Raw genomic sequence first — 15,294 nt, forward strand, 5'->3', positions numbered from 1 at the left:
AAGGGCCAAATGGCCTACTCCTGCACCTATTGTCTATTGATACGGGCCAAATGCAGATAGGTGGGACGAGTGTAGATAGGGCAGTTTGATCAGCGCAGGCAAGTTGGTCTGAAGAGCATGTATCCATGCCATATGCCTCAAATATATCACCAATAGCCTCATTTTCAAATTTATGCCTCCTACTCATAGTTCACAGAATATCTTGCTCTCTATTTACAAAACAGTGTGAATAAATGGAATAATAAAGGAATGATTATCAATTATATGACTGAATTTTGTATTAAAATTGAGAGAAAGGTAGTCTTAATTTTCATTAAAATTCAGTTAACTATCATAAACTGGGCAGAATTATTACACAGCAAATCTTTGAATAAACTGAATAGTATGAAAATACATGGTAAACTACAAAACAATTACAAATCCATAAATAATAAAGGCCGAAGAACATCAATAAATGAGGTAACATGTGGGTAACAAGTTCAAGGAGAAATTGATACAAAGGAATTCAGCGGGTGGTTTGGATTATACAATCAAAAATGGATCTAAACAAAAATAGTATACAAACAGAAATATGAGAAAAACAGCAATTTAAAAAAAAATGTTTAAAAGAAAACTCATTGAAAATATAGCAAAGGGTTATGTTGATCCATTAAAGATAAACTTATGTACAGAATAAAGGGAATATTACTTCACAGTAGAATCTCAAACTTTAATAATTTATCTTATTAAGATGCTATCTAACCTGCTGAGTTATTCCAGCATTTTTTGTTTAGAGATTTTCTGCTTTAAGTCTGACTAAGGGCTGATGATTGTCACTCCAGGGAAATGAGATTCCTGCCAGTATGACTTCAGTTTGATGCATATTTATTTTTCTTGACTGGAAGCATTGTACAGGATATGTGTTTTTTCTCGGATAGTCACATATGCGATGTTGCATATGTAATATATCAATATTGCATACATCAAGTTGAACTTTGTAAACCATCTAGCAGTATAATTCTATATACTGACTTCTGAACTTTTGGAGCTATGTAATACGAGTAATATATTGGTTATAGATCATAGGGTCTTGTAACATGCGTTGCTTCATTTATTATTATAAAGCAATCACACACTGCAGTGCATCTGATGAAAAGTCCTTGACCCCTCCACAGCAGCTGCCTGGTCTGCTGAATATTTAAATATTTTCGACTATTTTAAATTACCAGCATTGTAGTGTTTTGCTTTCAGACCAAACTATATTACTTTGAAGAAGGTCTGAAGAAGGGTTTCGGCCCGAAACGTTGCTTATTTCCTTCGCTCCATAGATGCTGCCGCACCCGCTGAGTTTCTCCAGCACTTTTGTCTACCTTACTTTGAATATAATTTTGCACCAACCGCATGATATTAACATGACTGAACCCAGTTCACTTATTAAAGTAAAAAAAGGAAGTGAAGATTATAGAAAGCCCAAAATGCAAGATATCTTCCCAATTGGAAAAAAACAAGTGGACAGCAGAAAGTAAATTGTGGTTAGCTGGTTTTCAGTTTCAATATTAAAACATGGATAATGTAAGAATGAGGCATAAATATGTGCATTCGGGTTGAGAACATATAAAAATAATCAATGTAGCACATCACACAAAAATCACGTGCAAAGACTCCTTGTTTTTGTGTAGTCTGACGGTAAAGCAGAATACAGAACATCCATGGTAATCCTACCTGTAAGATAGCAACTGTCTGGGAAAAGTGATGCTGCTCCATTGTGGAGGTGGAATATAAAGCAGCCAGCGGGTGGTCAAACTTATGTAGATAGGTATTGGTATACCCTCTATGGTCGAGGTCATGGCACAAACAAGCCACAAGGAGACCTTTTTTCTTTTCATAACAATAAAAGGGAGAGAAAAAGAAATGGTTACCAATGCATTCTTACCAATACTGGTGGTTTGAATATAACATGAATCTTATTTTTTTAATATAGAACATTAAACAATACAGCACAGGAACAGGCACATTTGCCCACAATGTCTGAGTCAAACATAATCTACAATGTATAAGTCAAACATGATCCTCTTCCTGTATGTGATACATATCCCTCCATATCCATCTGCCTATCTAAAAACATCTTAAATGCCACCATCATATCTGCCTCCACCATCACCCTCGAGACCACGTTCTCGTCACCCTCCGCTCTCTGTGTAAAGAAACTTATCCCGCAAATTTCCTTTGACTATGTCTACGACCTCCTACGACTATGTCTACGACTCCCTACGACTATGTCTACGGCCTCCAACGACCCCCCTCGACCTCAGTCTTCCACACCTCAGACCAACTACGACTAGCTACGAGTGGAAATGATCACATGATAAAATGGTTATGTTTGCATTTTTTTTCCCTCGGGCCAGTTACCGACCTACGACTACCATCACGACCTACTACAACCTACCTACGACCTGCCTACGAGTAAAAAGTATCAATTTTTTCCATGCCGACGTTTTTTTAAAACTCGTGGACATTTTTTATCATGCTGGAAAAAAACAACGCGACCTACTTGAGGCCACGAGTACGCGGAGACCACTCACGAGCATGAGGAAGAGTTACGAAGACCTCCTACGGCCTCGTGGCGACCATGCTGCGAGTATGAGTCCAGGGCAAACTCGGCAGAGGTTGCAAATTAGGTTGTGAAAGTGGGACAGGGCTTAACATGATATAGTATGGCAATTGAAACACACAGAAGCATAAGAGATTGTGAAGAGTAGTGGAGGCTGCCCAGTCCACCATCGCCAGCATTTACATGAGAGTCGCTCTTAGGGCTAACAGAATCAAGAGATATGGGGAAAAAAGCAGTACTGATTTATATTGAACTCTACCTTCCGAAGAGTCCACCTTCCGAAGAGTCCATATACTGGAAGTTGGACAATTTTATACTGGCCAATTTTCACATTTTTATCAAGCCAATTAACCTACAAACCTGTACGTCTTTGGAATGTGGGAGGAAACCGAAGATCTCGGAGAAAACCCACGTAGGTCATGGGGAGAACGTACAAACTCCGTACAGACAACGCCTGTAGTCTGTACGGATCGAACCCGGGTCTCCGGCGCTGCATTTTGCTGTAAGGCAGCAACTCTACCGCTGTGCCACCGTGACTGCACCTATTTTCTATGTTTCTACGTTTACTTGAAGCGTTGCCTCAAGAGGAGACTCAGAAGCTTGATCCTACATCACTAGATTCAGGAGCAGCTACTTTCCTACAACCATCAGTTTCTGGAACTGACCGGCACAACCTAATCTACCTCGGTAACGGAACACCATGGATCATCAATTGCACTACCATAGACTTGTTGAAAGAGCCTATGTGTTTGAAACGCTGTAACAAGATTTTCACTGTACTTGTACGTCACCGTAGTTATGCATTGTGCAATGAACTCAACTTGACCTGAACTTGCTGGCCAAGCTGAAATTCAAAATGATATCACAATATAATTTAATGAATTTAGAGATATTGTAATTGTTATCATTCAGGGCTAGGCTCGTTTTATAATCCAGCATGCATCTTTGTTTTGTCTTTCTGATGACTGGTTAGCAACTGTACCTTGGTACACGTGACAATAAACTAAACTAAAATGATACTTTCTATGACAACAGTAAGCGCTGTAGCACCCTGGAACTTGCTCAACCATGCAAGACCAGACATATCCCTGAAAAATAACCAGATATGCCCTGTTTACGAAAAGCAAGGTAATTTCAATATGGCTAACTAACAACCAATCTACTCTCAATCACTAGAAAACTAACAGGAGCTGTCATCGACAGAACTGTCAGGCAGCACTTACTCGTTGATAACCAATTCACCAATGCAAAGTTGTGGTTTCACCAAGACCACGAAACTTCAGACGTCATCTCAGCCTTAGTCTGGTCTAAATATAAACCAAAGCTGGTGCTACACGGATCGGTTTAAATAAATTGGCTGGAAGATGGGATTCATTGCAGGACTGAAAAAGGTGAGAGGCTGGAAGTTGGTATGGATCGTGGATTGAAAGTTCAGTGGACAGTGTAGGCAGGAGCATGACAGGGAATGAAGAAGGACTTTTTATTGAATTGCACTAATTTTAATACGAGAGGTCTGATGGCTAAAGCAGATGAACTCAGGGCATGGATTAGTACGTACAATGGGGATGTGGTAACAAACCTGGCTAAAAGAGGGACAGGATTGACAGCTTAATATTCCATGAATTAGTTGCTACAGGAGAGATAGAGGTGGGGGTAAAAGAGGAAGAGATGTTGCTTTATTGATTAAGGAGAACGTCATGGGAGTCGGCCGAGATGACATTACTCAAAACCTCACCCATTCCTTCTCTCCAGTGATGCTGCCTGTCTCACTGAGTTACTCCAGCATTTTGTGTCTATCTTCGATTTAAACTAGCATCTGCAGTTCTTTCCGACACTAGATGACATTATTGTTTGGCTGGGCTTTAAAGTGCTTTTAAGATGAATGTATAGTAACAGGTGTTTTCACTGTCTGCATGTATGGAGGAATTCTTATCTGTGACCTGGAATGAGTTTACCTACCTCCAGTTCCGTAAATGTTCCCTGGACGCTCTGCAGGATGGCGTACATGCAATGAGCCACACTGATTGCATGCTTCCAGTTGTGATAAGGCACACGGCGGTAATTTTTCCTCACGGACATTGTGAATCGACATAGTTTCTCCAGGTCCATGCTAGACAGAAAATTTGAGAGAACGACAGCAATTTAAAAACCTGAAAATACAGTTGTTCAAAATACAAACTGTAACATTATTCCTACTGGAATTTATCAGCATTACTAAACTCGGGAAGTTTTTAATTGTAAAGGTGGCAAATCTTCTAAAGCACATATGCTATGCTCTGCAAACCTGAAGAAACTTACTGAAATTTTGTAACGTGTAAAAAAGGTTACCAAAATGGAATACATATTTCCACCATTCAGCTCTAATTTAAAAAAGTGATTTTATCATTCATACCTGTTTTTTCCACAGCTACTATGAATCATATAGACATAAAAGGTTGGCCAGAGGTCCTCATAGGGGCTGATATCAAAGTGGAATCTGGCATTCAAGACAGAAGTCAATACAATTAATCAACTTAGACAGTAATCAACTTTAAGCATACATCTCTGTTTACATATTTAACCCATTATACACCGTGAATGTTCCAATGTATTCCAAAGCCTTTGGGGAAGAAAGTTGCAAAGTTTCATGACCCAGTAACAGTAACAGACGCAGTGGCGTAGTGGTCGAGCTGCTGCCCTACAGTGCCAGAAACCTGGATTTGATCTTGACTACGAATGCTGTTTGAACGATGCTCACATGTCAGATGCTGACTTACCTATTAACAACTGCTCTCAATGTGCCTTCCCGAGCTCCTGCAGAATAACACTGCCATTTGCCTTACTCCAATTTAGTACCTTCCCCCAAGGTCGAGTAAAATGAATCCGGAGGACAGTGAAACTAGTCGGAGAACTAGGGTGGGGTAGGGACGGGGAGAGAGAGGGAAAGCAAGGGTTACTCTGTCAGAATGAGGCCAGTTCCAACCAAGCAGTATGAATTTTGATTTCACCAACTTCATAAACCTTGCTTTCCCTCTCCCTCCACCCCCCCCCCCCAATCTAGTTCTCCAACTAGTTTCACTGTCCAGATTAATTTTACTGTTTGTATGCCTTCGTTGTCACCTCCCCCTCAGACAACAATGAACCATTCTGCATTAGCTTCCCACTAATCTTTGCAATGTAGGACGCTACTGAACTTGATGGGGTTTAAAGACAATCAGCAGTTTGCACAATTACTGTTGGATTTTTTTGTTGAAAATCTAGATTTAAATAAGTTATGTGAATTTATCTTTCTCAAAGCCATGGCAGGTTTTCAAATACCTGGCAATGAGTCCAGAACTCTGCCTGCTTCATTAGTAACTTAACCTGTACTGACTTGTTCTATAACCATATAACCATATAACAATTACAGCACGGAAACAGGCCATCTCGGCCCTACAAGTCCGTGCCGAACAATTTTTTCCCTTAGTCCCACCTGCCTGCACTCATACCATAACCCTCCATTCCCTTCTCATCCATATGCCTATCCAATTTATTCTTAAATTATACCAACGAACCTGCCGCCACCACTTCCACTGGAAGCTCATTCCACACCGCTACCACTCTCTGAGTAAAGAAGTTCCCCCTCATGTTACCCCTAAAATAAATCCCCATATTTTCATTAAAGTTGAAGCCCTGCATTCATCTTTTTCTAAAATGAAGATGTATCAATGTTCATTTCTATTTTGAGATTGGGCCATGCTTCTGCGAACACAATCAGGTGGTGTTCTCTGGAATAAATGGGGATTGCCAATGGCTTAATTACAAAACCTGTTTTATTACTAAACTATTAAAATCCAATGAGTATACACATATCATCATAACCAAATTCATACCATCTGGTAGAAGGCTTCATAACATTAATGCACACTATTTTAGCAAACCCCAAAGATAGGCAAAACTGGGCATCACAATGGACTCAAACATTTTTTTCTTTCGTGTCTTTGATAAGGTGTTCTGCTGGGCTTATCCCCGTGCTTTGCGTTTCACATTATTTTGACGTTGTTTTTCCCATTGGGTAACCCAGGATGACTGTCTCCTTTCCTGACACCTTAAACCTTTTCCACCATTCATAATGGAAAAGCCCTCCTTTTACATAGAAACATAGAAATTAGGTGCAGGAGTAGGCCATTTGGCCCTTCGAGCCTGCACCGCCATTCAATATGATCATGGCTGATCATCCAACTCAGTATCCCGTACCTGCCTTCTCTCCATACCCTCTGATCCCCATAGCCACAAGGGCCACATCTAACTCCCTCTTAAATATAGTCAATGAACTGGCCTCGACTACCCTCTGTGGCAGAGTGTTCCAGAGATTCACCACTCTCTGTGTGAAAAAAGTTCTTCTCATCTCGGTTTTAAAGGATTTCCCCCTTATCCTTAAGCTGTGACCCCTTGTCCTGGACTTCCCCAACATCGGGAGCAATCTTCCTGCATCTAGCCTGTCCAACCCCTTAAGAATTTTATAAGTTTCTATAAGATCCCCTCTCAATCTCCTAAATTCTAGAGAGTATAAACCAAGTCTATCCAGTCTTTCTTCATGACAGTCCTGACATCCCAGGAATCAGTCTGGTGAACCTTCTCTGCACTCCCTCTAGGGCAATAATGTCCTTCCTCAGATTTGGAGACCAAAACTACGCAATACTCCAGGTGTGGTCTCACCAAGACCCTGTACAACTGCAGTAGAACCTCCCTGCTCCTATACTCAAATCCTTTTGCTATGAAAGCTAACATACCATTCGCTTTCTTCACTGCCTGCTGCACCTGCATGCCTACTTTCAATGACTGGTGTACCATGACACCCAGGTCTCGCTGCATCTCCCCTTTTCCTAGTCGGCCACCATTTAGATAATAGTCTGCTTTCCTGTTTTTGCCACCAAAATGGATAACCTCACATTTATCCACATTATACTGCATCTGCCAAACATTTGCCCACTCACCCAGCCTATCCAAGTCACCTTGCAGTCTCCTAGCATCCTCCTCACAGCTAACACTGCCCCCCAGCTTAGTGTCATCCGCAAACTTGGAGATATTGCCTTCAATTCCCTCATCCAGATCATTAATATATATTGTAAATAGCTGGGGTCCCAGCACTGAGCCTTGTGGTACCCCACTAGTCACTGCCTGCCATTGTGAAAAGGACCCGTTTACTCCTACTCTTTGCTTCCTGTTTGCCAGCCAGTTCTCTATCCACATCAATACTGAACCCCCAATGCCGTATGCTTTAAGTTTGTATACTAATCTCTTATGTGGGACCTTGTCGAAAGCCTTCTGGAAGTCCAGATATACCACATCCACTGGTTCTCCCCTATCCACGCTACTAGTTACATCCTCGAAAAATTCTATGAGATTCGTCAGACATGATTTACCTTTTGTAAATCCATGCTGACTTTGTCCAATGATTTCACCACTTTCCAAATGTGCTGCTATCCCATCTTTAATAACTGACTCTAGTAGTTTCCCCACTACCGATGTTAGACTAACTGGTCTGTAATTCCCCGTTTTCTCTCCCTCCCTTCTTAAAAAGTGGGGTTACGTTTGCTACCCGCCAATCCTTAGGAACTACTCCAGAATCTAAAGAGTTTTGAAAGATTATTACTAATGCATCCACTATTTCTGGAGCTACTTCCTTAAGTACTCTGGGACGCAGCCTATCTGGCCCTGGGGATTTATCGGCCTTTAAGCCATTCAATTTACCCAACACCACTTCCCGGCTAACCTGGATTTCACTCAATTCCTCCAACCCCTGCTATTTCCGGCAGATTATTTATGTCTTCCTTAGTGAAGACGGAACCAAAGTAGTTATTCAATTGGTCCGCCATATCCTTGTTCCCCATGATCAACTCACCTGTTTCTGACTGCAAGGGACCTACATTTGTTCTAATTAATCTCTTTCTTTTCACATATCTATAAAAACTTTTGCAGTCAGTTTTTATGTTCCCTGCCAGTTTTCTTTCATCATCTATTTTTCCTTTCCTAATTAAGCCCTTTGTCCTCCTCTGCTGGTCTCTGAATTTCTCCCAGTCCTCCGGTATGCTGCTTTTTCTGGCTAATTTGTACGCATCATCCTTCGCTTTGATACTATCCCTGATTTCCCTTGTTATCCACGGATGTACTACCTTCCCTGATTTATTCTTTTGCCAAACTGGGATGAACAATGTTTGTAGTTCATCCATGCAGTCTTTAAATGTAATCCATTGCATATCCACCGTCAACCCTTTTAGAATTAATTGCCAGTCAATCTTGGCCAATTCACGTCTCATACCCTCAAAGTTGCCTTTCTTTAAGTTCAGAACCATTGTTTCTGAATTAACAATGTCACTCTCCATCCTAATGAAGAACTCAACCATATTATGGTCACTCTTGCCCAAGGGGGCACGTACAACAAGACTGCTAACTAACCCTTCCTCATTACTCAATACCCAGTCTAAAATAGCCTGCTCTCTCGTTGGTTGAATGAGTGCAGCCCCAATAATAAAGGAGACTCACCATCAAAAATAAAACTGCCCACTTCATTGGTACCCCATTCACCAACCTAAAAATTCACTCCCGGCTTCAATGGCGCATTGTGGCGACATCAAGAATGCAGTGTGCACCATCCACAAAATGCACTGCTGTTACTTACCTGGGTTACTCCAACAGCAGCTCCAAACCAAGAAGAACAGGGCGGCAAACATGTCGGAACATCAACAATAGCAAGTTTGCATTCAGGTCACACACTGTCCTGCTATATTATACAAGTACTTCATCATTGCAGGAATAACTCTGAATTTAGCAGCACTGTATGAGTGATTCACAAGAACGACTGCAGCAATCCACAACAGCTCATGACTTCACTTTCATGGGTAGTCCATTGGGTATGAGAATGACTTACTTTTATTCTGGCTTGTGCAGGTTCTGAGGTGTTACTGCTAATTTGAGAACTGCAGACTCTTCCACGGGTGAGACAGGAAACAATTGCTAACAATTTGACTTGAGAATTAAGGGACTGAAGTTTAGGGGTAACATGAGGGGGAACTTCTTTACTCAGAGAGTGGTAGCTGTGTGGAATGAGCTTCCAGTGAAGGTGGTGGAGGCAGGTTCGTTTTTATCATTTAAAAATAAATTGGATAGTTATATGGATGGGAAAGGAATGGAGGGTTATGGTCTGAGCGCAGGTATATGGGACTAGGGGAGATTATGTGTTCGGCACGGACTAGAGGGGTCGAGATGGCCTGTTTCCGTGCTGTAATTGTTATATGGTTATATGGTTAATTTACTATCAAGGACTAGAGGCAAATTGCAATTTACTATCCGCACCATTTGCTTGAATGAGTGCATAGGTCTTTAATGCAGTCCTGACCTGATTTGAGAGAAGACTTTGTCTCTCCCATACACTGGCAGCAAGGGAACAAGTTTCCATGTTGCAGTTTAAAACTTTAAAAAAACAATTACACAAGCAAAAATGTTGTTCCCTTGTTCTAACTTGGAAACACTGTTATACTCAGAAAAACAATCTGCTGAACCCAGAAATTGAATGAAAATTCACTTACTGTTCGATTTCTTTGCAAAGAGCTTTCGGAAGTGTGGATTTCATGAGGGTCTGCCATTCTTCATTTGAACACACACTATGATAAGCCAGCTTCTCCATTGTGACTCGATAAATACACTCTGACTGTTGTATTTTGTGGTACATCTAATCAACAATTGAAGTGGGAATGATGAGCAAAACTAAATTCACACACAATTTCTTTATGCTATGATGGTCAAATTATTCAAGCCATATGTTTCTCTTGAACTTACAAAAATGATCCATTTTGTTTTTCCAACGTACTCAAAGATTAATACAATTGCAGATCCGTGCTTTTGCACAAAAAATTCTCTTAACCTCAATCTAGTTTGTGCTTTACATGGTTTCTAACTATTGTCACTCAAATAATCAAATATGCTGAATAAAATGAAAATTCATGAGAATAAATTGGCAACAAATTAAATAATAAAAACATTACTTACCAAAAATTCTAACATTCAAAACATAGCTTTTATCAATTGTATGCTGATGATTTAAGAGGATTAAAAATGACTAAAGGATGTTTATGTATAGGTTTTTTTTGCTAATTATTGCATCTGATTAAAGCAGGAGTCGGCAACTTTGTTCTGCATAGGGGCCAGGACCCACGTCTGTGAGCGGATGGCGGGCCACATCTATCGCCATAGTGTGACACTTGATGTTTTTCGCAGTAGTTTTCACATGTTTTTCAATTAGTTTTCTGCAGTTCCCAGATCTCTTACGTGTCCCGGGACTGGCTGTAGCGCACAGGTCGCTCGCGCGCCCCGGGACGAACTGCAGTTCCCAGATCAGCTCGCGTCCCCTGGGACGAGCTGCAGTTCCCAGATCACCCCATGTCTGGCGAAAACGAATTGGAAAATAAATACGCCTGCGGGCTGGATGATTTTGGAGGAACGTGAGCTGCCAACCCCTGGATTAAAGGGATATGTGCTGACTGCCTGGCAAGTGAATGGTGGTTGTAAAGGTTGTAATGAATCAGTGTATAGGAAATCAATACAGATGAATTAAACACATGAATCTCTAATCAAGTAACCCTGAATCTGGAGGTTCGAATGTCAAAGACATTTGTCAAAGAGTGTCAAAGACATTTAAAGGTAATTACACTTTTAAAGGCCTTTTCTTCAGGTTCCGTGCATATCAACTGGCAAATATCAGAACATCCGGTGTCAATGTGTCAACTGGCCAACAAGAGGCTAACAATGGTTGAGACAATGGTTGCGACAATGGTTGCAAGCTTGGAATTTGAGGTTACAGGAGAAGAAAGCATAAAATGCCAGAGAAAGGCAAAATATCAGAGGTAGCCTACTTCCTGTCACACTTGGGAGAGGACGCAATTATGGGAATAGCTGGCAAGAAATACATAGCAATCGGAAAAGGGAGCCTAAAACCCATGACTGAAATCTATTCCATACAACAATCTGACAGGATGACTTCATGGAATCAGCAGAGAATATAGCTCTATGCTGCTATGTTATTGCAGTAGAGGATGTAAGTCATCTCATTCCATCATAGCACAAATCCCATGACACATTTTCCCCTTCTCACTCTCCATAATCCTGCAAATTATTTCCCTTCAGATACTAAGCCAGCTCCCTTTTGAACACAACATGTATCTATGCCTTCACCACTAATCCTGCACGTGCATTCCAAACGCAAAACACTTTGGGTTAAAAAGATTTGCTGCAAGTCACTATTTTTTATTTGGCCAAGTCACATGTTCCAAAGGGGGACAACAACAGCATTTCCAGCCTGAGCACATAAATGACGTCCCTCATGCCTAAAAACATTTTGTAAACTTCTTCTTCATCCTCCAAAGAGATTACATCCTTTTCAAACCGTGCACCCATAAATGAACATAATGTGGCCAAGGTTTTATAAAGATTCATTATGACTTCCAAGCTGTCTGTATCTCCTTGAAGTCAAATGCTAACATAGAGTCACACACCACAGAAACAGGCTTAACTTAACCCATAACCCTCTAAACATTTTATATTCATGTACCTGTCCAAGTGTATTTTAAATGCTGTTATAGTACATAACCACCACTAATCTTTGGCCACATTTGGAATATTATGTTCATTTGAAGTACAATTAGAGGAAGGACGTGGATGCTTTGGATAGGGTGCAGAGACGGTTTACCAGAATAATTGTAAAACCCAGTTATATAGTTATATACCACCACCCTCTGAATGAAAATGTTCACCCCTCAGGTTCCTATTCAATTTTTCCCCTATCACCTTAAAGCAATGTCCTCTGGTTATCGATTCCCCGATCTTGGGCAGAGGAGTCTTTGCATTCACCATATCTATAAATTTCTGTCCCAGCATTTGAATATTCAAAGGTGTCTTGGCCGTTACAATATGCTCCTATTGTAAATATATTATTTTGCAAAGTTACTTGTCTGCACTCAAAATGTTAAAGCTTAATAGATTAATTATAACCAGAGAAACTATCTGTTTCTCTTGACAAATAAATACTTCTATATCAACAAGATTCAGCCTCTCAAGTGACTCAGTTCAAAAGGCAATGAACAGACGACATAGAACAGAGAACAGCACAGCACAGGAACAGGCTGTTTGGTCCACAATGTCTGTACCAAACATAATGCCAAGACCAACCCTTATCTGCCATCACACATTCCATACCCCTCCATTCCATGCATATCCATGTGCTTATCCAAAAGTCTCTTAAATGTCACTATCAGATCTTCCTCCAGCAACACCACCCAGCAGCATGTTCCAGGCACTCGCCATCCACTGTGTAAAAAAAAAAACTTGCCTTGCAAATCTCCTTTAAACTTTGTGCCTCTCACCTTAAAAGTACACCCTCTAGTATTTGATATTTTCATCCTAGGAAATAGAAACATAGACAATAGGTGCAGGAGTAGGCCATTCAGTCCTTTGTGCCTGCACAGCCATTCAATATGATCATGGCTGATCATCTAACTCAGTATCCTGTACCTACCTTCTCTCCCTTTAGCCACAAGGGCCACATCTAACTCCCTCTTAAATATAGTCAATGAACTGGCCTCAACTACCTTCTGTGGCAGAGAATTCCAGAGATTCACAACTCTGTGTAAAAAATGTTTTTCTCATCTCGGTCCTAAAAGATTTCCCCCTTATCCTTAAACTGTGACCCCTAATCGAGTCAAGAGTCAGGAGTGTTTTATTGTCAGATGTCCCAGATAGAGCAATGAAATTATTACTTGCTGCAGCACAACAGAATAAGAAAACATAGTACACTGTAATATTAGGTGTTGCACTGTGGAAGGTGAAATGTAATGGGAAAATATACAATTAATGACATGACCCTTAATAGCTTTGATGTACAGAGAGATTGTGGGGTCCATAACTCCCTGAAAGTGGCAACACAAGTAGATAACGTGGTAAAGAAGGCATATGGTATGCTTGCTTTCATAGGTGGAGGATGGAATATAAAAGTCCAGAGGTCAATGCTGCAACTTTATAGGACTTTGGTTAGGGCACATTTGGATTATTGCTTGCCGTTCTGGTCTCCCATTACAGGAAGGATGTGAAAGCTTTGGAAAGGGTGCAGAGGATGCTTACCTGAATTATGCCTGGATTTGGTGGTATTAGCTACATAGAAACATAGAAAATAGGTGTAGGAGTAAGCCATTCTGCCCTTCGAGCCTGCACCGACATTCAATATGATCATGGCTGATCATCCAACTTAGTATCCTGTACCTGCCTTCTCTCCATACCCCCTGATCCCTTTAGCCACAAGGGCCACATCTAACTCCCTCTTAAATATAGCCAATGAACAGGCTTCAACTACTTTCTGTGGCAGAGAATTCTACAGTGTGAATTTTTTTTTCCTCATCTCGGTCCTAAAAGACTTCCCCCTTATCCTTAAACTGTGACCCCTTGTTCTGGACTTCCCCAACATTGGGAACAATCTTCCTGCATCTAGCTTGTCCAACCACTTAAGAATTTTGTAAGTTTCTATAAGATCCCCCCTCAATCTTCTAAATTCTAGCGAGTACAAGCCGTCTATCCAGTCTTTATTCATATGAAAGTTCTGCCATCTCAGGAATCAGTCTGGTGAACCTTCTCTGTACTTCCTCTATGGCAAGAATGTCTTTCCTCAGATTAGGAGACCAAAACTTTACGCAAATAGGTTGTGACTGTCTACCCTACCTATTTATCATAATTTTATATACTTGTATCAGGTATTCCCATAATCTGGTGTTTCAGCGTCTGTCCAAAATTTCTCTGTTGCTAACATCTTCTAATCCAGACATTATTCTGGTAGGTACACAAAATTGCTGGGGAAACTCAGCGGGTGCAGCAGCATCTATGGAGCGAAGGAAATAGGCGACGTTTCGGGCCGAAACCCTTCTTCAGACTGATGGGGGGGGGGGGGGAAAGAAAGAAGGAAAAGGGGAGGAGGAGGAGGAGCCCGAGGGCGGGTGGATGGGAGGGTGGGAGGAGACAGCTAGAGGGTTAAGGAAGGGGAGGAGACAGCAAGGGCTAGCAAAATTGGGAGAATTCAATGTTAATGCCATACGGACGCAAAGTCCCCAGACGGAATATGAGGTGCTGTTCCTCCAATTTCCGCTGTTGCTCACTCTGGCAATGGAGGAGACCCAGGACAGAGAGGTCGGATTGGGAATGGGAGGGGGAGTTGAAGTGCTGAGCCACCGGGAGTTCAGGTAGGTTATTGCGGACTGAGCGGAGGTGTTTGGCGAAACGATCGCCCAACCTACGCTTGGTCTCCACGATGTAAATCAGCTGACATCTAGAGCAGCGGATGCAGTAGATGAGGTTGGAGGAGATACAGGTGAACCTTTGTCGCACCTGGAACGACTGCTTGGGTCCTTGAATGGAGTCGAGGGGGGAGGTGAAGGGACAGGTGTTGCATTTCTTGCGGTTGCAACGGAAAGTGCCCGGGGAGGGGGTGGTGTGGGAGGGAAGGGAAGAATTGACGAGGGAGTTGCGGAGGGAGCGGTCTTTGCGGAAGGCAGACATGGGGGGAGATGGGAAGATGTGGCGAGTGGTGGGGTCACGTTGGAGGTGGCAGAAATGGCGGAGGATTATGTGTTGTATTTGCCGGCTGGTGGGGTGAAAGGTGAGGACCAGAGGGACTCTGCCCTTGTTGCGAGTGCGGGGATGGGGAGAGA

At 41.7% G+C, this 15,294-nt stretch overlaps 1 protein-coding gene across 1 annotated transcript in view; it reads right to left on the reverse strand.

The window, feature by feature from the left end:
- Positions 1 to 15,294, reverse strand: part of pde10a (phosphodiesterase 10A) — a 215,097-nt gene that overhangs the window by 39,250 nt on the left and 160,553 nt on the right. Inside the window, exons 14-17 of the mRNA XM_033026353.1 lie at positions 10,138 to 10,280; positions 4,983 to 5,066; positions 4,550 to 4,700; positions 1,702 to 1,857 (exon numbers count right to left, since the gene is read on the reverse strand). Coding sequence (XP_032882244.1) covers positions 1,702 to 1,857; positions 4,550 to 4,700; positions 4,983 to 5,066; positions 10,138 to 10,280 — 534 coding nt within the window. The remainder of the gene's footprint in view (positions 1 to 1,701; positions 1,858 to 4,549; positions 4,701 to 4,982; positions 5,067 to 10,137; positions 10,281 to 15,294) is intronic.

Source organism: Amblyraja radiata, chromosome 8 (genome assembly GCF_010909765.2).
Source record: "Amblyraja radiata isolate CabotCenter1 chromosome 8, sAmbRad1.1.pri, whole genome shotgun sequence".
Taxonomy (NCBI): domain Eukaryota; kingdom Metazoa; phylum Chordata; class Chondrichthyes; order Rajiformes; family Rajidae; genus Amblyraja; species Amblyraja radiata.